This window comes from Oenanthe melanoleuca, chromosome 2, assembly GCF_029582105.1.
Source record: "Oenanthe melanoleuca isolate GR-GAL-2019-014 chromosome 2, OMel1.0, whole genome shotgun sequence".
Classification (NCBI taxonomy): Eukaryota; Metazoa; Chordata; class Aves; order Passeriformes; family Muscicapidae; genus Oenanthe; species Oenanthe melanoleuca.
The window spans coordinates 131,572,901-131,599,151 of record NC_079335.1 but is presented as its reverse complement, the minus strand read 5'-3'; the positions used below and the strand labels follow the sequence as shown (position 1 = coordinate 131,599,151).

Sequence of the window (26,251 nt, the reverse complement as noted above, 5' to 3'; positions counted from 1 at the left end):
AACATATCGTGTAGGATTTAAAAGCAGAGTTAACTTCTTTCAAATGAAAAAAACAAACCCTTTAACTCTGTTTTTCCACTCTACATTTTCCTCTTGCTGCCTTCCTCTTCTCTTGAAGAACAGATATCTCCCTCCAGTCTGAAGAAATATTTAGCTTCAATTGAAATTGAAGTACAACTAGTTTTTCTCTTTTGAATGAAATAATTGCAATGAAGATACTTTATTACAGGTATGTGTAAGAAATCTGTAAGAAACTCCTTACATGCTGAAAAAGTCTTAATTGAGCCCTGGAATTTCCAGTCATGAGCCATTAACACAGTCAAGAATTCAGCAAATAAAACTGAACTGGACGTTCATGTAGGTATCCGGAAGATCCAGTCTTACAATGGGCAAGAAGACAGTTTTGGAAGATAAATCTCATTATGTGGGACAAAATAATCTGTAACTACTAAAGATCAGAACATACTGATGCCTGATTATCTCACATCCATCACCTGACAGGTGTTAAGAAATCACCCTTAAGAGGCAGAACTCATGGTGAAAAACATATTATTGGTCTTCTGGATTTTGTAATCCAACGATTACCAAAGATAACCTAAGAGAACAGCTTCTCTCTTCCTTTACTTAATAACTAATTTGGAATTTTAGACCTTTTTTTTAAGTGAAGTACACCTTTGACAGTGTATTGATCAGGCAATGAAAATCTTTCCTAAACTGAAGCAAATGACACTGCTCAGTGCTTACTAAGGCAGCAATCTCCTAGTGAATAACTGGAATCACTACAATCCCCTGCACAACGGGCCACACAAAATGCAGTAGCACAAAAGGTACTAATTGGGACAAAAAATCCGCAAGACCAAAAGAGGACCCTTCAGAATATTCTTGACCAACTCAAAGTCCCTGCATAGACTTGCTATGACAAGATTGAAAACTTAATACCACAGATTCTAATTTACTGAACTGACACAATTACCATGACTGGGTGAATGTTAAACACATACATTTTAGGGGCAGCTGTCAGACTCACAGGTGTTGGCCGAAATTTTAACAATAGAACTGTTTTTCCTGGTGTATTGAACTCATTTGAAGAGAAAGGAAATTGGAATATATGTACATAAGCAATTGGTTTGCCTTATTTATTCTTGTTCTCCTATTTGAGCCCAGAAAAGACATTTAAATCCCAGTAATTATGGTTAAACAAAACCAGTTAATCAGGTGACTTCAGTGCAACTTGCCTTTGTTAGAATATCAACTAAAAAATGCTGTAAAGCAGCAGCAATAGTCCAGAGGTGCATTTACTTTGCTAATGACTGACATAAATATGTGCTCCTATCCCAGCTGATGTGCAAATAGCACAAAAGTGCATCCCAGTAAGAAGCTAACAGGATTATTCAACTGCAACAAGAACAACCCAAGCATATTCACAACCATTTGCAGGGAAATGGTTTTTGGACACATCAAATTCACCAGTTCTGAGGCTAATCACAGGTTAGAGAGGGAGTCTTGACCAATGGCCAGGGAAGTCACACTGTCACCTCAACACTATCATCAGCACAACCTGTTGCCCTCACCCAACCCCTCTGCCTGGCTGTGACCATCTGCCAGACAAGTGTTCCTCACACCTCTGCAGCACCTCCAGAGCTATGGCCAAGTGAGAACACCTGCTCAAAACCAGTGTGGCCAAAAGTGTCTGTAGTCCAGAGACTGCAGGCCTTCATTATGACCTCTGTCACAAACTTATTGTGCTTTCACAAGTAAATAAGGGGCTTGAAATTAATTTTGGGATTTAGGGATCACCGACAAGTCCCATCTAGAATGGTGTACTGAGGATGCTGTTCATCCCTGTGCTGGGCAGGAAGCAACTGGAGGTGCTTTGGTTTAAAAGCAGAGCTGGAAGAGGAGGCAAAGCACCCTTTGTGCAGACACTCCTCCCCAGCTGTGCTGAAGGAGCCAGTGCTGCACTGAACCCATCCCCCAGGCAGGGCCCTGCTGGCTGTTTGGGTGCAGCTTTTGGCAGCCATCGACAGAGGCAGCCCAGAAAGAACGAGGGCTAAACCAAGCAAAAACACCCCTGTAAATGCCTCAGGACATTTTGGGCCAGAAAAGATTAAGTTTCTGAAACCTAAGGAATCTCAGGTGCTCTATAATAACTGGGAGAGGTTTCCATGGGCAACATTTTTGAAGGCAGCTGCCTGAAATATGCTTTAAGGGATACCGAAGTCCTAGATTCTTTACTGGATTTAACAATAGGTACCAGAACAAGATTACTGCAGGCATTTACTCAGTCAACTGAATACAAAGCATTCTAAAAATACTTTTGCTTGTCATAAAATTAGATTAGAAAAATATATGTATAAAATTCACATGAACAAAGGTAACTACGTACAACTACCTAGGACTTCTGAGTTACAAACAATATACAGTATTTGAAATGCAGAGGCGTTGCCACAGAAAAAAGTTACTAATCCTGTTGGGGCAAAGTAACTGCAATTGTGTGTGGTTTGCATGGGGGAGGGAAGGAAAAAGAAAAGAAATTGCTTTATTAGTCTTTCTGCAGCTTTGTTTTGTTTGCTTTTTCAAGAAAACTCCAACTTTTCAAATCACTTTTAACTGATAGATATAAATGAAGAAACTTGTATTTATCAAAGCAAGTATTAGCAATCTAGTTAAACTTCATTTACTCTCAGATACCTTAGGGCTAGTAGTTTAATATGTACCTTAATAATAGGTTGCCTTACTTTTATAAACTAGAGAGTAAAATTGAAAGACTTTCCACTGAGACACTCTATTAGGAATATTCTTCTTCCTCAGCATTTTCACTTTGAGTGAATGCAAAGTAAATCCAGCTCTTTGTTCATTTATCTATCAAGCTATTTATAAATATCTTGCAATCACAGCATTATCTGGGGACTAAAGAGCATGTTTCAACTCAAAACAAATGGACATGTCATCTCATGTCCTTTCATAAACAAAAGCTAAAGGCTTGGAATCAAGCAGAGATTCAACCTCCTAATCATGTTGCATATGTCCATTTTCATAGATTTTCTTAGGTGCCTGTAACAATGTAAAATAGGAGCAGTTGCCCTTAACTTAAGGTGGCCCTGGAAAGCAATGAATTGTAGCACCTGCCCAGGGACAAGACTGCTCTCTCACCCAGCCAGGGAAGCAGTGCCCATTGGTGGAGGGGAGGCAGAAACTCACAGAAATCATCTCGAACAACTTCTGAAGCTTCACTTTTCCCCCACACAAATACCTACAGCCTATGCCGACACAACAGCAAGTTCTGGCCGTGTGACGCTGACTTCTCAGATGCAAAAAGGCATTTCTTGGTGACATGTTAAGTACAGCAGTATGTGAACCAAGGGGTAATTCAACAAAATGGATGTGCCCAACGAGAAAAAAATTGCAGCGTATCCATATTAAAATCACATTTTTCACATTTTAAAACGGAATGTAGTTTTTAACTCTGTCTTTTAAATTGTCTTTTAACAGACCAAAGAAGTGCTCATGCAGTACTAACACTAAATCAGTTTCTCCCGATTCCATGGCATCAACCAGCAACTGTGTAATGAACAAAACATATACAGTTCATTTTACACATTGTTATTTGTACATAAGCAAGTACTAAACAACTAACACTCAGATTCTGGGAAAAAGTTTAAAATGAAATTAAGTCTAAAAAATCTCCATTAATAACTCAGTTTCAAGGTATAACTGGGAATAAAAGAAAGACATTTGTGACTAAAACAAATAAATAAATAAAGTTTTTAAAGTGATTTCTTAACTTCTAGTGCTTGCAATTCTTTCACTTTAAAAGTCACCACACATTCCAAAAAATGTTTATTTAACCTTGCCTAATCAAGCAATGCAGAATATCAGAAAACCTTTATACCCTGTTTTTTCACCTGGAAGTAGACAATGTGCTTACCATATTCTGCAAGCCCCTCATTCCCTAAATCCTACTGAGGATCTACATGGAAGAGACATTCCTCTCAAGTTTACATCTCTCAGCAGTCTTAGGCAGAACATTACTGTTTGTCTGTTTTCACATTTCTAAGCTGGGGCTCTCCCACCCCGACCGACCCGTTTGCATCGCACGCGGAGCGATCTGAACCAAGCGACCCCCGCAGCTCCAGCGCTGCTGCCCGGTATCGCGCCCCGCCGAGCCGGGGCAGCCCTTACCTACTGCTCTTCACTTCATCTCTCCCGACTGATGTGAGCACCAAAGCGCTTGCAACTCAGAACACAGGGCGTTTACTGTCTCTCCAGAGGGACTGAAACTATCCCCTTTTGTTTATACCTCAAATCCCAAAGTCCCAGTAGCCTTTCTGTTGTTCGACTTTCACCTCCAAATATGTTTACCCTCTACTAATGTACTTTTACACAAGGAAAAAAATCTACTAAGAAGTGCTCAAATGTTACCTGTGATATCAAAACATACACTTAAAGTCAGTTTAACCAACTGATACTGCGATTCATGTAAAAAACAAAAAGCTTCAGTATTTTAACAGATATCAAATCCTGGAATAAATGCTGTTGTAATTTTAGGGTTCTATTTTAACAGTTAAAGGAGAGACATCTGGCAATAATCTACAAATAAATACAGTGTCTCGATTCTTAGTTTCTCCTCCAAAACACTACCTAGGAAATTTTTGCAGCATGATTCATATAATCAACATGATACATTACAATGCCTTTCAAATCATTCTGAATTCTTAGTCCATTCAATAAAGAACTCAATTTTGAAAGAGAAAAGAGAACATGCCCTGCCAGAAAACTTGCTTTATTGACTCAGCCCTGCTGCCAGCAGGAACGTGGTGAAGCAAACTCCACAATTTCAAAAGCATTTTTTCACAGCAAGGGCAGAAACAGAAAGAGGCTTATTTACCAAAATGTGAAATTCCACAGGTGAGGCCAGAGACGGTCTGAAATCCTCTTCTTTTAGTTCCAAAAGTTTTAATTTATGATGAAGCCTGTAATAATCCTTTCAAGCTGCCAGGTAGAAAGCACGCCATATCTCAGCCGTGTTTCCTTTCGCCCTTTTGCAGAGTAACTTTGTTATTTGCATAAAGCTAAGTCCTGGCCTATGGGACTTTTGGAACATCTACATGTTAGATTAGCTGTCTTGACATGCTCTATCAAGCATGACATCATGGATCTCCATGGTAACCTTGGCCACACCTGCTAGATGCCAGAGTTACCTGTCATGTTCAGATCTAAATGAACATAACAAAAAAACCCCAACCACCATTTTCTCAGCAATCAGCCCTGCAAAGGCACCGGAAGGATTTGGGTTTTGTTTTTAATTGATTGAAATCTAGTTTCGTTTGCCAAGAAAATTTCTTCTCCACGGAGTGCTGCCTGAAGTGCTAGAGCTGCTCCTGACCCTTCCACACCTCCCAGCCTATTTCCTAGTCAAACAACAACTGAAGAAAGCTGTGGCAAACTTCTTCCAGCTCACTTTCTTACCCCAGGCTCATAAGCTTCTGCTCAGAAAAACTTCTACGCATTCATTTTTGTTCTCTGCCCCTCAGAAAGGCTTTTTTAGAGGTGACTTGTAAAACAGGTTCACAGCAGGGATTACCCCCTCCCATTGCCAGGTTAGCATTTTAACCCCTTAATTGCTAACTCCTTTTCACGCTTGCAGCTACAGACCCAGCTTTTACGCTTGTTCTTGCCCTCCTTCTCTGCTGACCAGAGTAAACCTCACCTAAGCAGGTGACTGCGTCCTTCCATGAGCTCCACAGCAGATGATTCACACTGTCTGAAACTGAAGACGTCCCAGACTGTTTCCTTCTTGCTTTCTTTGCTTTCTTTCTAACTTCCCTGGGGATCACATTAGCACCTTCCTTTACCACAGATGAGACATCCTTGGCAGAGGTAAGGTATTTAAAGCTCCTGCAGAAACTTGCATTACCTAAAAAAAAAATTTTGTTCCTCAGCTTTACAGGCTTCCAGGTGGAGGGAGCTCTGGTGCCCAGCTGTGGACTTATCTTAGAAAGGGGGAAAGCTGCAATGTGAGGGCAAACTGCTGGGCTGTGGGTAACAGAGCTGTGGCCATTGGGTGCTGCATTTTCCCGTGCTGGGGTGCACAAGGCACGTCTGCACCCCCCCAGGCTGCTGCAAAGTCATGCTCCAGTTTACCACAGAGCAGCTTAGCTGCAGGCTATTTGCTTTGCTGCAATATCCCAAGACCCTTGTGCAAATAAAGATGGTCCCTGCCTCTGTGAGCCTTCCTTTCCAGAACAAGGTATCACAAACAAGGCAACAAACTTTCGGAGAGAAATGATCTGTGTGCACAGCTGGGAGGTTTCAGGTCATCATATTAGCTAACCATCAGTAATCCCTGCTGGCATTTTACCTGGCCATGATTGTACTTCTGATTTGTGGGAGATTATCAGGAGCAGAAATGGGTCCTCAGGAGGCACATCCAGGGAGGGATTTATCTGAATAAATGAAGCCTGGAGGAAACCATTAGCGCATAGTGGAAGATGCAGACAACATTCAGCTGCCCTTGCTGCTGGAAGTGATACAGTAGGATGTGGCAGCATCAAATATTTTTTCCCTGATGTTTATTTCCTGCAAACAAAGAATCAGTTTGCCATACTCAGATAATGATGGCTAAAATGGACAGGAGAAGAATGTCCACATAGAAGAAACTAGACAATTACAGTCTTGATTTTTTATTGGTTGTGGAGCTGACAGGGTTTAGAGCAACCTGAAAGAGAAATTATATGATATACCAGGGGCTTCTTCCTGACTGTAAATACAGCCATACATGGAATATTTTATGTTTCAGCTGCACCATTTGACAGAGAGATTAGAAAATGGTGTTCCATTAACTACCATCCTTGATAGGTGCCCTACAGTGAGGAAATTCCCACCATGGACAATATTGCCACTTTCCAAATATTGGAACAGCTGAAGAAATAAGAAGCGAGAAAATGAACCTGGAAAATAAATTGTGACATTTTAATTTAAAATGTGACATTTTAAATCATGTCTTCCCATACATCCTACAAATTTTGTTTGTGATACATGTATATGTTACATATACATACCTACTACATGTGCATGTAGCTTGTCTTCTATACCACTGCTACACACTCACATATATAAGGGTGGAAAAAAGGAAGTATGGATGCTAAACATACATATGCACCCTTCAAGGTAAAATTATACTATACTCTTATTCATGGAGTGGCTAAGAAATCACACATTATACGTACACATACATGCACACACACAGCTGTGTGTGTATATATATATATATATTTATATTTATATACATATACCTATGTGTATCTATACACAGTTACATATAAACACACACCAAATACTGATACGTGGGCATGCACACAGAGACACAATTGGTAAGAAAATCCCCCTCTGAACTGTAATGCTAGGATCATCATAGTCTTACTGCATCTGATGAGCCAGACAGTTGATACATCACATGCCAACTAAGCAACTTCCTTACAATCAATTTGTATTACTTATTTCTGAATGTTTTCATGTGGTTTCGGTTCAGTTTACACTTTTTAAAGTAAGGCTGAATGGCTAGAGTCTTCACTATTTCCCACTTTCAAGAAATACATTTTGATGCTCCAATAGTAGTTTTAAAGTTCTTTTGTTTTGAAATTGTAAAAAAACTCATTATACCAAACACATATAATACATATGTCTAGTCACCAAAAAATAGAAGCAGGGGAATGAATTTTACCCTCAATAAATTAGCAAGGAAGACACATTTTAAACAAATATCAAGAGCAGTTACTGCATTCCTTCTGTAATTTACTGCCTTCAGAAAAGGCTCAAATTACAAAATGTGTAGGGTGTAATGTGTAGGGTGTAATGCTGTAGGCTGTTCAAACTAGGTTTGCAATGTCTGCAACACTGGAACTAAATATTTACATGACTCCAAAAGATCTAATCTCTGGATTTCGCCCCCCTCCCACCCCTTTATTTAATTTGTATGCTATCTTTATCCACCACCCAGCACATTCCACACAGTCACTAAAGTTCATGGAAGAGATAAGTGGGGAGGAAAAAAAGTCAAGACTTTAAAAAAAAAAGGAGTAAGACTGTTTAAAAATAAGGAATAGATCATCCTCATTAGAGCTGAAGTCTTGCAGCAATTTTAGCTGGATACAGATGGAGTCTAACAGTGATACCACCTGGGATCTCTAGAGACCCTGTAAAAGAGAAGTTCTAGGGGTGAGTTAACAAATTACAATCTTTCCAAACCTGTAACAGTCTGATCTTCAAAGCCTCTCAAGTATGCAAAGCTTCAAAGAAGCTTGGAATTCACTAAGAGCTTCCATAACAGAGTACAATGTTTTTCCAACTCATTTTTATTCCTTATTTACAAATTATTTGCTGTTAGTGCTGAAACATCTATAAGCCACTAAGGAAAACAAACTTCTACAAAAAAGGCCTGCTGTCAATCATTTGTTAAACCGAGAATAATGAGCACAAGATTTTTTAGACCAAACTCCAAGTTCTGATGCTTGATGGAAAATAATTAATTAAGGACTAGACTGTAGATTGCCTGAAGAGATTAAACTCAGTTATTGCACCCAAAACCAGAGTTAGGAAGAGATCCTTGCGTGGCATTCCCTGAATTCAGAAGGTTGGCGTGCCAGCAGCCTCCACCTGCTCTGAGAGATACATCAGTGTGTCACCTCTGCCCTGACCCCACATCTCCTGCTCGCTGCTGGAAAGCAACTGCAGGCAGAGGCACACCACCCTCAGGTATGCTGCTGACAGACAAATGTGGGTGTCAAAGCTCCCTGGAGGAGGCAGATAGTTATGGGTAAGTCTGTTCTGTTTGCATTACAAAACTCAAAAATAGAAAAGAAAGCAAATGAAAGGGTAACGGAGCCAGCTAAAGCATACAGACACACTCTGCAGGTATTTTCTTTTCTCCCAGGCAGTGGTGCCAATACTGCAAGTGTAACAGAAGTTAGCAGCTGTTCCATATTTTCCCTACAGCTGTGAAAAGTAGATTGAGACTCATATACTAAGATCAAGAGTCTCACCTTCACTCCTTTCTCTGTGTATGCTCTAAAAAAAAAAGAAAAGCTCTTCAGAAATGTCAGTTTCAACAAACAATTCCAAGGTAATACTGAAGAGATTAATTTTGTTTCTTTGAATTTCAAGGCAACATCTGAATCTCAGGCCACATCAAAAAAAATTGTTTCATACTTTGTTACATTTTCACCTTTTGTAATGAGGTAACACTCAATTTTGCAGGAGTTATAAGGACTGTTAACCAGAAGACACGATACAAATTTGACTTCCTTACCTGATCTCTCAGTCTCTCCTGGTGTCCCATTATTGCTGTGGCATGGTGGGGATATTTCTGTTTCAGATGCTCAAGAAAAGCCTCTCTCTTCCTGTCCATCTCTGAGGTTTGCATTCCCAGTATTTCTTTGGAGCTGCGAGGGCCACCTACGGTATGTCTGCGAGGGATGTGGCGGGCGGCCTTTGAGCTGGAAGAAGTCTGGCTGCTCGGGGGCGGAAGGAGCTCCTTAGATCGCAGACATTCTGCATCGTCTAGTGATGTTACATGCAAACTGGGTTTTGCCTGGTCTGAAAAGAAACACAAACCAAAACCAAACGTTTATGTTATATAAACTTAATACCAACATTCACATTAGTAACAAAATGGGAAAAAAAGATTGATACGAAAGCTAGGTACTTTTTTAAAAGACTGGCAGCGTGCAATGGCATGTTCTGCATCATTAGGCATATACACTTACTATGGTAAGTGGCCCAGAAATAATCCCTTATATAAGCTATGCACATACTTATCTACTTTTATCACACAACTGCAGTATTGCCTCACAGGAAAGTGAGTATCATTAAAGTAGATGTTCCTTTTATATCAACTTTACCTATGTGACTTGAAAAGAAGATCTGACAGGGCCCTTATTCCCTGACCTTTAAGATCTACAGGATGCTTTCTACAAGAAGAAACAGATTCCTTCAATAGCGTCCAGTACACTTAATGGCCCTACAACTAGTATCCTTAAGGATACAAACTGATAAAATTCATTTGACAGAGCAGATTTGTAATCCTTAATCTTTTATTTCAGTGTGTTTTCAACACGTTCTGAAACACCTAGGAAATAATAAGAGGGCTTGGGAGTCTCTTTTGCCTGATTTGTGACTGTGGTCTGGTTTTAAATTTCACGGATCTCCCTCAGATTTTATATGTCTCAGGACAGTGGGCTGGAAAATTCTACATAATTTTTCCATAAACCATTTACTAAGAAATAGAATAAAAGCAAGTTCTGTGTGATATTAAAAAAAAAGGAAGGGGGGAAGAAAAAATTCTCAGATAAATTTTACTTTAAAATCTCCTTTCAGACCAAAGACCACAACGACATTTGTAAAGACATAGGCAGACACTGTGGGTATGTAAGTGCTGGCTTATCTTCAGGTAATTCTGTAACATGAACCCTCTGGTGCTCAAAAACTTGTAGACTGGAGCCTTGTTACCTAATACCTTTGAAAAAATCCCTCACTCCTTTGTCAGCAAAGGAAAAAAAAAAAAAAACCCTAACAAAAACTTGAAGTACTGAAAGGGCCTCTCCAAGTCTGATGTGGCCTTCCTCATCTTTACTCAGACTCAGACTCTCATGCCCCTGAGTGTTAACCCTTCCCAGCAATTCCCCAGGAGCAGGGAGCTCCTTCCCCTACCTGTTTTGAATAATCTTTATTTCTAACACTTTTCCTCAGAGCCCCTTATCCTCCCCTTGACGTTTCTCGTGTGCTGCCATTATACAGCACTGCTGTTTGGAAACAGGCACCTACTCACTTCTTTTTATGGTTCAGTCAGTCATTCTGACACTGTGTGTGGTAGGCACACCACTCAACTCAGGATTTTTGCTGAGGATTCTCAGCTTTCTGGTGTGCATTGTCAATTGCCTGACATGTGCCATGGAACACCAAGCCCTAGTAATAAAGCAAATCCTCCACTGGTGGAGCCACTGCTGGATGTCCCACCAATTCACACAGGGAATCAATTTCCTGGGGTTCCCTAACAGAACTTGGCCCTGGTCCTCAAAGACTTCACATGTTTCTGTAAACTCCCTATACTGTTCAAGGGCTCCAAAATTTTCAACAATGCCTTTTTGTTTGCCTTCAAGGAAATTTATCCTGAAAGCAAATGCAGGCACAGGGGCCCAAACTGCAGGTGACACTACGGTTTGACGAGCACAGGTCTGGATACAGCTTTGTGAGCAGGTTTGGTTCACAGGGACGTCTTACTCTGACACAGATTCAAAATTTCATCTGCGATCTTCACAGCACCTTCTAAGACCTCAGCAGCACAATCCTGGTTAAACCTTCAGAGCAGCAGCCTCACTTTCATGTACAAACACACATGCACTCAACTTTGTCAGGCACAGCTCAATTAAGAAACATCCATCCTCTCTGCTTATTGAAAAGTCAAAGCATGAGCCACCAAGTACATTGAGCTTGTTTGAGAAAAATTGCAAACAGGAAAGTTTTGCTTGCAAGAAGCCAGTGTTGCTACTCCAGAAAAACCCACTGAAAACATTTTCTGAAAGCTGTACAGGCATACCTGTGGATTTTACATGGGAGGGAAACTAGGTAGGCTGGGACTGGATGGAATTTGCCATCTTTAATTTGTTGTGCCAAGAGCCTTAGAGGTTATATCCCTGAGGCTGCTGGAACAAAGGCACAGACATAAAATAAGGGATTTTCCTGGAGCTGGAGGGAGTTAGCATGAGCCTGAGTGACTGAGTGCAGCAATTTGGAATAAGCCCTCAAAGTACAGTCAGAGCAGCAGTTTCAATCACTGAAGTGATGGCAGGCACTTCCTCAAGAAGGCAGGTAAACCTATGCTGATAAGCACAACTCAGAACTCATGAGTGTGTATTTTGGGTCCCAAATCTCTCTCATGCAAAGTCTTTCTCTACTCTACACTTTCTTTAGTTTCAATAATTTCAATAATTAAACTTTCAATAGTTTAAGAAAGAGCTAATTATTTGGCACATAGGTGAAACCTTGAAAAGGAATCAAAAATAACATACTTTTCTTATACTGTATTAGAAAGATCAACAAACTCTCTTATTTTTTGTTCATATATTTGGAAAACACTGCATAAATACCAGTGAAAAGAAAGGAATGTAAACTATGCAAACTAATTTCTCATCTTGCCAGAAAGCTGACTTGGGCATCCAGCAAGATCCTGGTCCTGTATCATTACAGCACACAGCAGCACATGGCTTTCCCTCCTTGGGAAAGGAGCAAAGAGAAGGGAATAGAAATCACAGAGATGTGAGATAAGCTTGTCTCCTCCCTGACTCCCTCATTTTCAGAAGCTGAAAGCTGAAGGTCTTTCTGTTCAATAAAGCAGCAAGTCTAGAGGGCAACTAAAGGCAAGACTTGCTGATTGACAGGGAGGAATTTGGTTATCCAAAGACGTGAGTAACTCTTACACTTGATTTGCTTCTCTGATTGAAAACAAGTTTCAAGATTTCTTAACATCATCACCACCCATTACTAAAGTAAAGGCCCAGGTCTGCAGTGTAGAAGGAGTAAATCTAGGATTAGTGGCAAGATTATCATGATGGCTTAATGGCTGTGAGCTGGGAGGAAAAAAAAAAAAAAAAAAAAAAAAGTCCTTTGATATGTCCTGCTATGTAATTCTTCTAACTCACAGCCTCCATGAAGTCTACAAAGGTCAGGAAAGTCACTTTGCTTCATTACTTTAAATGCTATGAAGATTTTAATAGTCCTGTTTTGCAGCCCAGGTGACATGAGAAAAGAACATTCCCCAAATAATTTCAGAAAGGAACAAGTGTGGACCTGACCCATACTGATATAGTGAAACTGAGCCTTGAAGCGAACCCCATTCAATACTAAAATTTTAAAAAAGAATATGGATTTAACAGCATGAGTCAAACCAACCTCTGTTACATTTATGTTAGCAGTAAATGTGATAGTATTTGGAATTGTTCTAATTTACTTCACTGTCGTTACAATTAGCTCTCTTTCCAATGTAAATTCTGGATAGGGGCCAAAACTACTCCATTTGGTTATGAGCTTTCAGCACTCAACATTTTTGGGAACTACAGAATCAGTCTGCTCAGCCCTCTGTTTCCCTAGCTCCACATGGATCTGAGGCAGTTTCATACAACTCCTACAGAAGAAATGTGTTACTGAAGGCTTTTTCTTCCTACTCAGACACATTCTTGAAGTGAAGATTTCCGTCTCACTACACATAAACAGACACAGGTTACTCGCAATGCTCAGTAATTTTACTTAAAAAGTAATTCAAAAGAGCGTCAATCAATTAATGAACACCCAATTAAAAAAAAAAAAAAAAAAAAAAAAAGGATGAGCATTTTTTTCCTCCCAAATTCCTAATACACTATTTGTTGGCATAAAATTGTGTGATTTTCTTCTAAACCACATGCACTATTTGTTTCACAGAAGCACAGTAACACTACTTTTCCTGAAATGCCTTTGAGGTATGCAACAGGCAGGAAATGGGAATGTCCACAGGTGTCCCACAAACACTGTAACAGATATAGATTAGCTTAGGCGTTTGTCAGGCTACCTGGGTGTTATGTTTCACGTGGAATGGCCCATGTAGAATCCTCCAGGAAATAGTTTTCGTTCACTTTATAGGAAATAGATAGCACAGCAGTGAATGTATGAATGCACAGCGGCGGAGCAACCCCTGCTCAGACAGTCCTGGCTTCGCTCCAGAACAAACCCCAGTGGTTTCACTGAAATAAACTAACCCTGTCACAATCTGCCGTGGATCTCCCTCTCTTAGCAGACACCCCGAGGTAAAGATGAGCTCAAGCCCAGTTTTCCGAAGGAAGAGCTGTTTCTCTCCACAGCCGAGGCTGGCAGGCATTTGAGGGAAGGGGAGCGGCTTTCCCCGCCTCAGGCTCCGCACCGGCGGGAGCCGCACCGTGACAGCGCGCAGCGGCTCCGGGGGGCACTCAAAACCTCTCCAGAGACAAAGTTAAACTCACCAACTTCCAGGATCAGGGAAATGTACACACCAGAGCCATTAGTACAAGAAAAAAAATTTTTTTCCATGCATTCTGCCTCCAGTTATATAAAGCAGCAACGAGGGACATGCTTAAACGTAACTCCATCTTTGCCTTACTTTTATCGCCGCTTACTTACCCCTCGTCTGCCTGCTGTCTGTTGGGCAAGCCAGGCACAGCTCAAGTTTCTGGCTTTCATTTTCCTCCATTGTCCCTGCCTACCGCACAAGCTCCCCTCTCCAGCTCGGAGCGGCACGGTCAGCCCGGCCGCGGGGCGGAGGAGGCGGAGGGAAGCGGAGCGCTGGGCTGGCGGCCCGGCCCGGCCCAGCCCCGGCCCCTCACAGCCCCGGCCCCTCACAGCCCGGGCACAGCCCCAGCCCGGCCCCGGCACGGCCCCGGCACAGCCCCGGCCCCAGCCCCAGCCCGGCCTCAGGCGGCTCCGGGGGGCCCCGGCCCGGCCCCAACAGGTGACGGCCCCGCCGCCGCCCCTTCCCGGCCCGCGCCCCGCCGTGTGAAAGGCAACATTTCAAACGCGATTACAGGCCTGAGCCTCCGCTGGAATCCGAACCCGCAGCCTCTTAAATCTCTGTCATGGGACAAAAGCCTTTCCACACGTTTTTTTTTTTTTTTTTTTTTAAATGTTTTTTTTTAAAGCTCGTAACCACCAAACCCACAAACATTCCTGATAAATGCTGCTCTGTCTTTTTTAGCGTTTAGTTTAAAAGTAATTCATTATATAAACTCTTTGAGGTTTTGTTTTCAGTTGGATTCTTTCAAGCCGCTCAGAGAATGAATTGGGGGAAAATCAAGATACAGGAATTCAACTTTAGCGAGGCCAATAAAAATGAATGGTAGCAATATGTAAGCAGGGACTTGGGTTAAGAGGGATTTCGGAGCCTCAGTAGCAAAACATATAGAAACATATAACTAATTCTCTTTTGGCAGATCAGAGGCCAGCAGCCTGCATGGAAATCGATAGATCTACCAGGCTGCAAGGCAAAAAATAGCGTGGCTGAGAAGGATGAGATCGAATCCCACGGATTCCAGCAGATGCCACATGTGTTGATTTAGCAGAGAATATCAGACTGATTTAGTCTATCCAAATCATAACACTGAGTCAGAGATGGTGGAACAAACTTAGTCTTGAGTTACAGCATCAAGACCAGAAAGTTGTCCACAGACAACTTTAGAATTAGATTAAGAACAAAGCATATCTGAGATACTAATAAAAATAGGCAATTTCTCACTTAAATTCATACTCCAACACCAGGTAGCAGTATCTTGGATGTCATTTTAAACAGACCTAGCATAATATGGTCTTCCAAGTTTTCTTCAACTCTGACTTCAATATAACATCAGCCAAATTGTTTGCAATGACCTCTCAACCACCAGTCCAGACAGACTAGGCAAATTCCCCTACATTTCCTTCTACATCTCGATCTGGCAGGAATGTCATCCTGTCTACTTAGATTATTGAGCACAGAAATGTTTTGTACATATATAAATTCAGTGCAGAAGCTTAAGAAGGATCACTCTACTCATGCTCCTATCCTCTCCCAGTCAAAGAAAAATAAAAGTTGAGTAAATTACAATGAATAAATGATAAATGAACAAAACTATTGTTCATTAGATCAGACATCCATATTCTCTGGCACTTCAGAAATATTTATTTTACTTTTTAACAACTAATTCTATATGGTCTTGGAACCTGGCAGAAGTCCCAGAAATCTGGCATGGAAAACATAGAAAAGATGTAAATACATTTTAAACATTAGCACTGCTATTTAAGGTCTTCAGTACAGTGCTCCCAGCAGAATAATCCTGTAGTTGCCCTGCAATTATAAAAAAACCAGTGTGATTTTCTTTAGAATAGTGTTTTTACTGGCCCTGGGTTCCTCCTGCTCATTCTGATTGTGGACTATTTTAGGAGAAGAAGTGATGGCCAGCCATCCCTCTTATCTGATATTTCTTTTGTGATATGAAGGAATGTACCTTTAAAACCAAAAGTCTGGACAATTGCAATGAGCCTCTTGCAATTTACATGCATAGCCAGCTGGAAGCATGAGAGGGCTCTTGCAGGAATAGTGAACACTGAATACCACCAACTTCACGAAATGTAAAGTAACTCAGAAACTTCTGATGGAAAAAGAAAGCCAGTGCAGTTGCCTGGAGCAGCACCATGAAAGTATCAAGAAATTATGTGTACATGGGGCCCAGAAACTGAGAGTTCAAAAACTAAGGGCATTTAGAAAGACCTTAACCTAAAATAACACAAAGGAAAGTACAAAACATACTAGCATTAAATGCCTGAAAGGAAGGAACTTCTTCAGCCTTGTACAAAACCAGGGTTAGCTGTGGAGGTCAGTAATGCTTGTACCAAGAACCTTAATAAGAACAGAATCAGTGCACTCTAGCTTCTTAGAAGGCTTTCCCTCCATGCATGGTGGGGAAAAATACATAGAAAATTAATCTAAGACTAAAATAATGATGACAACGACAACAACAACAACAATAATAAAAATTTAGCTATCTACTTTTAGCACCTTTAGTTTCCATAGCCAAGAGCACAAGACAGAGTTGATCTCTTGACTTTCCCAGTCCCAGTGAGCAGCCAGATGCCCCTTGGGACAGTGCCAAACTGGTCCAGAACTGCTGCTTTCATGGACACAGCAAGATGCTCCCACTGCTGAGACTGACAGTAGATGGTATTGATAGTGCTGCTAAGGGACCTGAGCAAACCAGACACCCAAAATGTAGAGATGGTCTAAGAGAGATTGGTTTTTTTTTGTTTGTGGACCTGTGACTTGAAAACTGGGTGCCACCTTATGAGAACTTCTGCAGCTGAAGAAGTGGTTTCTCAAACAGGATTAAAGAGCATTGGCAAAGGAAGAGACTAATCATGGCACACTTTGGTATCATAAAAATCAAACCAAACCAAAGAGCCTGCCCATAAAACATAATTACCACTCAGGAAACATAATCACCTCTGCTGCTGCTGAAGACAGGGAGCAGTTGGGACAGGAAGGTCTCAAAGTATGTCTCATGCTAAGGGAAAATTCCTTGGTCTCAAGCTGGATTTAATTTGTGCATCTAACAATGCCATTCCTTAAGATGTTACCGGAGTCTGTTTAGAGCATTAGTGAAACTCCTCTAGCAGCTGGAGACAGCCAGAACCATTATATTATTAGGCTCAAATAAAGAGCACCCCAATACAGTCACTGGTTGAATCACTAACAACAAGTTAAATAAACTTGATTAACCAGTTCATAGCATGCAATCAACATTTGTTTATCTGTGGGATCAACAACAACAGTGGTTCCTTTTAATTACTGTGTTCAGATCTGGATCCATCAATATCAAAACAATGCACTGAGAATAATTGCCAACAGGTTATGATGTTTTAATTGTGTTTAAAATTAATGTCCCAGAGCGACTTCAACACTTCTGGATTTAGCATGTGCGTAAGAGGAACAATTAACAAATACCTGCTGCACTCAATTAGTCAAACTTATAATACACAACAATGACTCCATGGCTCTAGCAATTATGCAGAACTAAAAATCTGGGCAGCTAATTATTAATAGTTAAATCATAAGAAGTGTCCGATAATTAAAGACTTGTCTCAATGTCCATGTGAAATCCTGTAGCCACTGTGAAAAACATATGAATGCTCTCCGAAGGAATCAGCCTGACACTGTTTAACCTGTTGTAGACTAGAAGAAATATTAGACCTGGAGTGGTGAGGCAGAATTCCTGAGAGGAATTATGAGCACTGAAGTGCCTTCATATGGCCAGAGATGGCTTGGGACTGCTGTGCAGGGGGGGAGCATCATTAGGATGCTCCAGCATGTCAGGAAACCTCCCCTCTGTACTCTGGGGAATCATGGGTGGGTATTCTCTACCTAGCAGTCAGATTTGAAATAGAGAAAGGGGAAAGAGCACTGACTGTGACCAAGCTCTGATTTTCTCCTTGGACAGCAGAGAGCAGCTTCAGGGCTGCAGCTCATTTGAGCACATCTCCGTTCTCATCTATCCTCAGCATCTTCACTGCCAGGCTGGGTGGTGGTCTCTCAATGCTTAAAAATTAAAATAGACTCACTTCTGAAAGAAGAAGACTATGTTCAGATATCATATTATCAAAGAGGCTGCAGTAACAGCCACTAGCTTGTACAAGCAAAATGAAAAAAATTCTGAGGTCTATCAATATGAATTCATGTAAATATATCTGGAGGCAAAGAAGCTTAATTTTTAAATTAATTATTGATTAGGTATTGTACAAAGAATTCTAGATTATTGGGATATGGAGGGGGGCTTTACAAGCATTTGGTCTCATCCACTTAGTAAGAGATCTCAATGAAATGGGTCCTATTTTTAATGCAAGCATAGTGGTTAAAATATTCAGTGCTGAAATTAAAGGAAAACATTTGAACTTGATTTTAAAAATTACAATGACCATCTAAAACAACTTCTGGGTTTACTTATTATGAAATTACCTTCCTTGTTAAAAATCTGTGGAGAATTTCATTATTTATATTCTGTAATTGCAGTTCAGTTAAAAAGTTTCTATTCAGTTAAGAATACTTGTGAGGAAAAGTTAGCCCAAAGAGTGAAATGGTAACACTCAGCTGAAGCAAAAAAGTAAATTGAGTATGAGTTTTTCTGCTCATCTCCACAGCAGAATTTCATTGTGTCTTGTCAGACCTACAGGTTTCAGCTCTTCAGGAAAGTTCAGAGACTTAACAGTGATGCCAAGAGCCAGGCTTAATCACTGAAACAACTATACTAAAGAGTGACTAGGAAGTTGAACATTAAATATTCAGGCAGAAGATATATTCCTCCTTCCAATTCTGTTTCAAATATAGCTCTGGGAAGTGGCTGTAATCACCTGTCACTTGGCATTGCCAAGCTGTCAGGTGCGTATGTCCAAGTAACACATCAATCTTCATGCACTCCAGAAGACATTTTGTTCAAATTCACAATTCTCACACCTAGACTTAGATAATGTTAAATAGGTTACATTTTCTGTTTTCCTTTTTTTTTTTTTTTTTTTTTTTTTTTGTTTCCTTCCTCTCCCTCCAATATTTTATATAAATTAAAAGGCCTGAAAGCAATAGACATTTTTGCATGCCCTAAATCAAACTGAGGAAAAGAATCGTGGTCATCACAAAGAAGTGCTAACTTTCAAGAGAGGAGAAAAACAAAAAAAAAAGAGGTGATTCTGTTCTTTGTCTCCCTCTCTAATTTGGGACAATCCCAACAAAGCTAACAAGATATATACTTTAACGTGACTTCCCTTTCTGTCGCCTAAGGGAAGATGGAGCAGAGCTAAATGAGCATAATTACAGGATCCATGTTTCTGGCTCGTGCAATGGAACACCTTCTTTCAGCCTTTGCACCCTTGTGCTCGTCCCCCCATACCAAAGTAACATTAATATGACTACACTGCCACCAGCACAGGCAGCTTTGAGCTGGAGACCCTGACATGCCCCAGCTCCTCCTCACACCCACCAGCCTGGACAGCCCTTCCTCCACCCCCACATTTTCCTACTGGAAAGTAAGGAAAGACATCAGCCTGCAAACTCTGAAACAGAAGATATGATCATGTTTTTGTAAGGTACCAAACAAATTACTCTGTGAAAGCTAAATATGCCTTACATTGCAAAAATTTTAATCACTACAGTTTAATGGAATAAAAAGCAATGTGTGGGTGGGAAAGAACAGTGTAGGGGATTGTTTCTGAAGGAGGTGGACAAAAGGGAGGGGGGAAGGTTGCTTTAAAGTCCATCTGCTCTACATTCAAATTCTATTTCTCCCCAGTGTAAAGAATTTCAGTTTTGATAAGTTCACTTTGGATGAATTGACTCAAAGAGAGCTCTGGTTAAGTTTGGATTCAAATTGATCCAACTTTTTAGCAGTGCCAGAAGAACAGAATTACTGCTTGAAACACTGATTATCGCTCGTTTCATGGACATCTGCAGGATCTGGTTGTAAATTTATGAGGCAACATGCTTTAGTGATCAAAAGTACCAGGAGCTGCTCTACACAAAGTACAATTACTTGAAATAATATGAGAGATCCTTTATTTCAGCTTTTGCCAATACACATCCAGTTTATAAGATTGTCAGGTGACTGCTTGAATTAACAGGAAATACAAAAGTAATAGTTCAAGTTATGCTGTGATTACCATAACCACCTATTTATCAACCAGCAGTTCTGATAAATATTGTACTGAAAAAAAAAGCCTTTCAATAAAAATTAGTAAATAATGATTAGAAATATAACACAATGGCACCAGTGTTGCCAACTCACAGTATTCACATATTTCATTATGATGGTCTTCCTTGAAAAGTAACGCTTTTGGGAACACTATTCATTTTATTCATCTCTGGACTCTATGCAATCATATATTTGACTTTGCTCAACAATATCACTGGAAAGATTTTTTTCTAAGACTCAGACTAAAATCAAGTGAGAGGTCAGGACCATTGTGATTTAATGAATTGGACATTTTAAATATTTTTGACTACAGTTTCTCCTTGTCCCCATTGCAAAGGCAATACTGTTCAACAAATAACAATCTGAATATATCTGAAAAGAGACAAAGACAAGAAGAATAAATTCTTAGAGCTTTGTTTCTGTTCAGATCTGGTTTTTAACCCAGCAGGGATGGTCACAAGTCATGGTATGTAAAGCTTTTATTTCTACCCTTTGTAGGGCACCAGCCTCTGAAGGCAGATGTAAGAACAGATGTCTAATGTAGACCTTTCAACTTGTAAATGTATCAATGACCTCTCCAACAGTATGTATGTCTCCCTCCTTCAAAATGCCTCTCTGACCTGCCCAGACCATGCTCATGCTATTATTATGACAACTGATTAGTTAGAAAGCAATTGGAGTTGACAGCAGTGGCACTGCTGTTCTTTTCCAGACCTACCCAGTCTGTTCTGCTGGGATGCACACTTACTAATTCTCTCTTCATAGCTTTAGGGCAACAGGGACCATTTGATTATCTTGTCTGATTTCTCATCTACCACAAGCCATTAAATTTGATGTGGGATCCTCACACAAAAGCCAGAAGCTTAAATGAGATGAAGAAGACATTACTGATCTCAGGACACCAATGCTAGCATTTGTTTAAAACCCCACCACAAATGCAGTGAGATCTACCCAGATGACCACTTCACTTTCATAGAAAGTGAAGAACATCAAGCTGCAGAACCCTGAGCAAAGTTCTCTCCTCTGCCTTTGATTTCCCACATGAGATATCCACCTTAAAAACCTCCAAACCATCCTAACCAAAGATGTGATACACATACCTGGTCACTCTCTCCAGCACAGTCCTTCCTTTAAGCATGAGAAAAAAAACCTGATCAGAAGGAACACCTCAAAACTTACCTACCCTGATGTACATGGAAGGGAGCAAATCCTGCTGAGCACTGCACGTGATGTGCTGAAAGGTGCAAGCACCACAGTTGATTATAATCACTGCCTTTAATACAGAGCTGCCACTGCTGTCATTTGAGGGTGTTTTGCAGGCAGGACATGGCTGATGGAGCTGCTGACTCGGGCATACCACATCCAGCAGGACTGCCACAATCCTCCACCCTGCTGCAACAACCCAGTAAATACAGGCTTCTTGCTGCCTGGGCTCAAATGGCTTTGCAAATATACCTGTTCTCATTTCAAAGACTATGTTACAGCTATTTAACTCATGTTTAATTACCCTCAGTGCTAAGAAATTGCACCCTATTTCTTCATGGCAAAGTTGCCTTAACTGCATTTTCCAAGGATCAGTTTTATTTCCCTTTGTCAGCCAGACCCACCAGTGCTGCAAGATGTGTGCTAGGTGGGAAAACCATCTCACAGCCTACTCACTCACTCACATCAGCTGAGCTCCACAGGTCTTGCATTATCTTTTTGTCCCAGTTTTCTTCTTGGAAAACAAGTTTTTGCCTCTTTTCATTTTCTTTCCAGTATTCTCATCTTCTCCTTGCAGTACAGCTAGTGAGATTGTCAGAGCCCATTCCTCTGAACTTAATATACTAACAGTAAAAAAAGGGTACATGACCTAAATTTACCTCTGAAAACACTGCTGCAGCTGGATGCTGCATGAAAACAGAGCCCCCAGGGAAAGGGGACCAGAGGCTGGGGCACTCTGCCCAGCCAGGATGGGAGCCTGTGGCCGCAGCAACCTCCTCCCAAAAAGGGAAAGAATGTGTCTGGTTTTGCAAGGGTAAAATGTCCAAACACCAAGTGAGATGCAGTGTCATGACTCACATCATATCTTATTCCTCCTACAAGGGGAAGTCTGCTGGTCCTGTGCAAGAAGATAAAAAGGGAGAAAAAGTAACAAAGCTCTGTCTCATCAGGCCACAGAACTGCCTGGGGTGAAGACAAGAATAAGCAACGTCAGCACAGGAAGGTGTCATAAAAGGTTTAAGCTTTTTCAGTGGAAGAGTCTCTCTCAAGAATAAACACATAACCCAAGACAATTTAATTCCAGCTGTTCTGTATTTCTTACAAAAGCTTTTCAAACCATAGGATGACTCACAGGTGAGCATTCCACTGACAATATAAAGTGTCATTTTATTAGGTATGTCCCTTTACAAACTGCAAGTCTGCACTGAGATATACAAATATGGCTCATAACATAGCATATGCCTTTACTTGCAGCACTGTGCAGGGTAGGGAATAGGCAGTAAGTAGTGACAATGACATGTTTTCTTCAGTCCAGAAGAAAAGGCTGTTAAATATTAATTGGCAGCTTTTACTGCATATGTAAATACTACAATACTCTGATTTCCAAGACTGATTTGCAAAATGTAACTCTGTAATTTGCTTAATTTTACTTATGATTTTTGTACTATTGCCGTAATCTTTCATAATTAATAAAATAAGGTCCAGTAATAAATTCCCACTTTTTCTCATCCCTCTTTTGCTTTTTTGCTCTGGAACTGCCAAAAGATAATACTTCAATACTGCAGCTGGAATGATAATTTAATCCTTCCACCAGCTGGAAGATATTCTGGGCAAAGTGCTAGAAGGAAAGAAGCACCAAGATCTCTTTGAGACAAGGTACATTATTACTTACATGCCTCCATTTCAGTCTTACAAGCCCCTGTGAGTCCTCTCTCAACAGAGAGTAACGCAGGAGTGTCCTCGGAAGAGGGAGAAGTAAATGAAGGATGAGTTTGCAGCCCACGAGCAGTATTCATGTAATGCTTTTAGTCTGCTCTTTTGCACTGTCTTCTAAAGTGCCTCAACTCAGCCAGAAAACACAGGCTGAATACCACAGTTAGGGGTAAAATGCTGCAGGCAGTAATTATCAATCACTTTCTTTTCCCAACCATCAAAGAAGGTAATTTGTTTGTTTTCCCCACCCAGCAAGGAAAAGACTGGGTGGTCTTCTGACTCAAGAGTCTGAGAAATATTCCTCTCAAGGACAAGGCTATCCCCGGCCTCTTGGGCAGCATGAGCTCCTTTTTCAACATGGTCTTACACTGTATTTTGATTTTAGTCACAGACATTAAGACTGTGGTAATGTTTTGAAAATCATCACTAAATACTTTTTCTAGTGCCATGTAATTCTCGGGAGTGTTTCCAAGAAAGGAATAAAGCCTTGCTTGTGGAAAGATAGCATATTTCCAGTTCCTCAGCTGTCTTCATCAGCATGGCACTGCCATGTCACAGAGATTTTTTTAATCGGGTTGAAGACTAATTCCCCTCCATCTTGCAGTAGTTGTCACCAGTTGCAAGAATATAGTGGCTTTATTCAATATGTAAGTAACTGTGAATTCTGATACTATAATTTCATTGAGGGAAAGACATCCCAATTAAACATTAACATTAAAACTCAGCACCTTGCAGAAAATTCAAACAATTCTCCTATTTATTTAAAAGCATCTCTTGGATTGCTACACCTTCAGACTTTAAAAAATGAATTAAAATTTTTTGTTTCCCCATCTCTTCTTAAACAGTGTACTTCTGATAATACCTATGCTGAAAGCCATGCCAGTTAAAGTTGAAGTTGTTTGCATACTGAAAAACCGAAGTAATGGAGTGTTCAATGTTGCAATTCAGCTTCCCTTTGCATTAAAAGGAAGCTAGGAGAAAATGGGACAGGAACCAGGCTGAAAAGCTTTCTGAAAGCTGCAGCTGCAGCCAACAGCTGAAATTTAAAATCAGACATTATTTTCTCTCCTCATCTAGTGGGCTCTGCCACAGTTTCAATAAACCACAAATTTAGCCACAGAGGCACTATTGCTTGTAATTTTCTTTTGCTGATGGAGCTAAAATAAGAACCATTAACACTTCCCCAACTTCAGAAAGCAGCACATGTCACTCTCCAATAGGGCTCTTGACAGGTTCCATGTGGACAATGTGTTAGGCAAGTAGCAGCCCCCAAACGTGGTACTGTGAAATTTGGAATTGAATATTGCAGTGAGAACCTGAAAAACAAGATCATATGGGTCAAGGAAAGCAGAAGCAAGAGCTGCTGCCATTTCCCAACCCAGGGAGAAAACAGACCTGTGATAGCCAGCAGACATGCTCCCTTGGATTTCCAGACGGCATGTAGCAACATCCCTTGTAAAGAAACAAAGAGAGGAGATCTTCCCATTGATAAAAAACTGAATAAAGATAGGAAAAACCCTGTAGGAACAAAAGCCAGATTTCCCTGGAGATGTAGACTACCAATCACACAGAGTGGACTGGTTCAGGCAGTGAGCTGAAAAAGAGGGTTTAAGTGAGGTGGCAGAGCTTACCGAGTACATTCTGATATTCAGGGAAGACAAGGGCTGGTTGCAAGGAAGAGACTTCTTAAGATTCACTGACTAGGCAGCAAATTGACAGCTGAAATCCCATGTAGACAAAAATAAAGTGATGCACATTGACACTGAACAAACTATTATTGCTCACAAAGAGAGCTTGAGGTTAGAACCATTTCTTGAAAATTTCAGCTCAGTGCTCATTAGTGATTAAAAAACCAAATAGATGTTAGAAAATGCTAGGAAAAGAATAGCAAATGAGGCAGATAATACCATTATGCTACTGTACAAATCCACAGTCTACCCACATTTTGAACATTGCATGCAATTTTAATTTACTTCAGGTCAAAAAAGATACAATAGAAATGTTCAGAAAAAGGCAGCATGAATGATCAAAGTTGCAGAAGAGTTTCTGTTCAAGGAACAACTGAATTATGTAGGACTCTCCATTATGAAAACAGATGACTCAAACATCTGTTTGAGGTCTATAAATATGAGTGACAAAAGTTAGATGGAAAAAGGCTGGTCATTGTCTCTCTCAATACAGACTGTAAGGTCATCAAATGAAAGAAGGAAGCTAATGATTCAAAACTACATAGATGTGAATATTAATTTCACAGAGCATTATGGAAGTGCTGGTAAGCTGGGGAACTTCCTGCTGTAGCACATTGCAGTTACTGAGTTAAGAGGAGTTAAAAAAATAAAAAAGAAGTTAATGAGGAAAAAATCCATTGAGCACTGCTAAGAAAAAGGACATAATCCTTGTTTTCCCTCAAGTAATCTTTTAATTGCATATTTCTGGGAGCTGAGAGGATATTCCAGAAGTATGACTACATACTTTCCTTGATCCCACATCCTTCTTTAGGTAACAATCACCATTGTTTTACCTAACTGCTCTTACACTTGGCAAGGTACAAGAAGCCCCAATGCTGACAGCAACACTTTGTAATATGTGCTAAATATAAAGAAATAGAAGCACATTACAACAGAAAAATAGCAACCCTAGACCTAAACAAAACCCTCTGCTCTGTGGTGAGAATCACATGGAAATCTCCTCCTGAAGAGAGGAAATGGGAGAAAATGAATGACATACAATACATTAAGTCATGTCTCATCTGTTGTAGAAAATTGTCCACACAGGAAAGTTAGTGCAGTGGAAGCTAGAGAATGAATTTGCAGCACCTCAGCTATTCCACAGAGGTGACAGACAATGCAGGGTAAATCTTACATGGCATCAGCATCCAAGGCTCTGGATTCCATCAAGTGTCAGAACTGTTAAACCTTCTGAGCAAGGGATCTGTATGGCTTTGGGGAGCTGAGATCATCTTTTTTCCTGCATCAATTCCCTGCTACTGAGGAGCCACTCTGGAGGACTTTAGGCATCCTGACACAGATTGAAGCACAGCATGTCACCAAGCCTCCCATGCCCTTCCCTGTTTCTCT

At 40.6% G+C, this 26,251-nt stretch overlaps 1 protein-coding gene across 13 annotated transcripts in view; it reads right to left on the bottom strand.

Annotated features, from left to right (window-relative positions):
- KIAA1217 (KIAA1217 ortholog) overlaps positions 1-26,251 on the bottom strand; it is a 343,074-nt gene that overhangs the window by 158,609 nt on the left and 158,214 nt on the right. For 7 of the 13 annotated variants that reach the window (XM_056483267.1, XM_056483269.1, XM_056483280.1 and 4 more), the window contains exons 1-2: positions 14,182-14,328; positions 9,308-9,594 (exon numbers count right to left, since the gene is read on the bottom strand). In XM_056483267.1, the coding sequence (XP_056339242.1) occupies positions 9,308-9,594; positions 14,182-14,251 (357 nt within the window). In that variant the 5' untranslated portion in view covers positions 14,252-14,328. Of the gene's footprint in view, positions 1-4,888; positions 5,060-9,307; positions 9,595-14,181; positions 14,340-26,251 lie in introns of those variants that run through there. The other 6 variants (XR_008839723.1, XM_056483277.1, XM_056483268.1 and 3 more) reach the window with 4 other exon arrangements.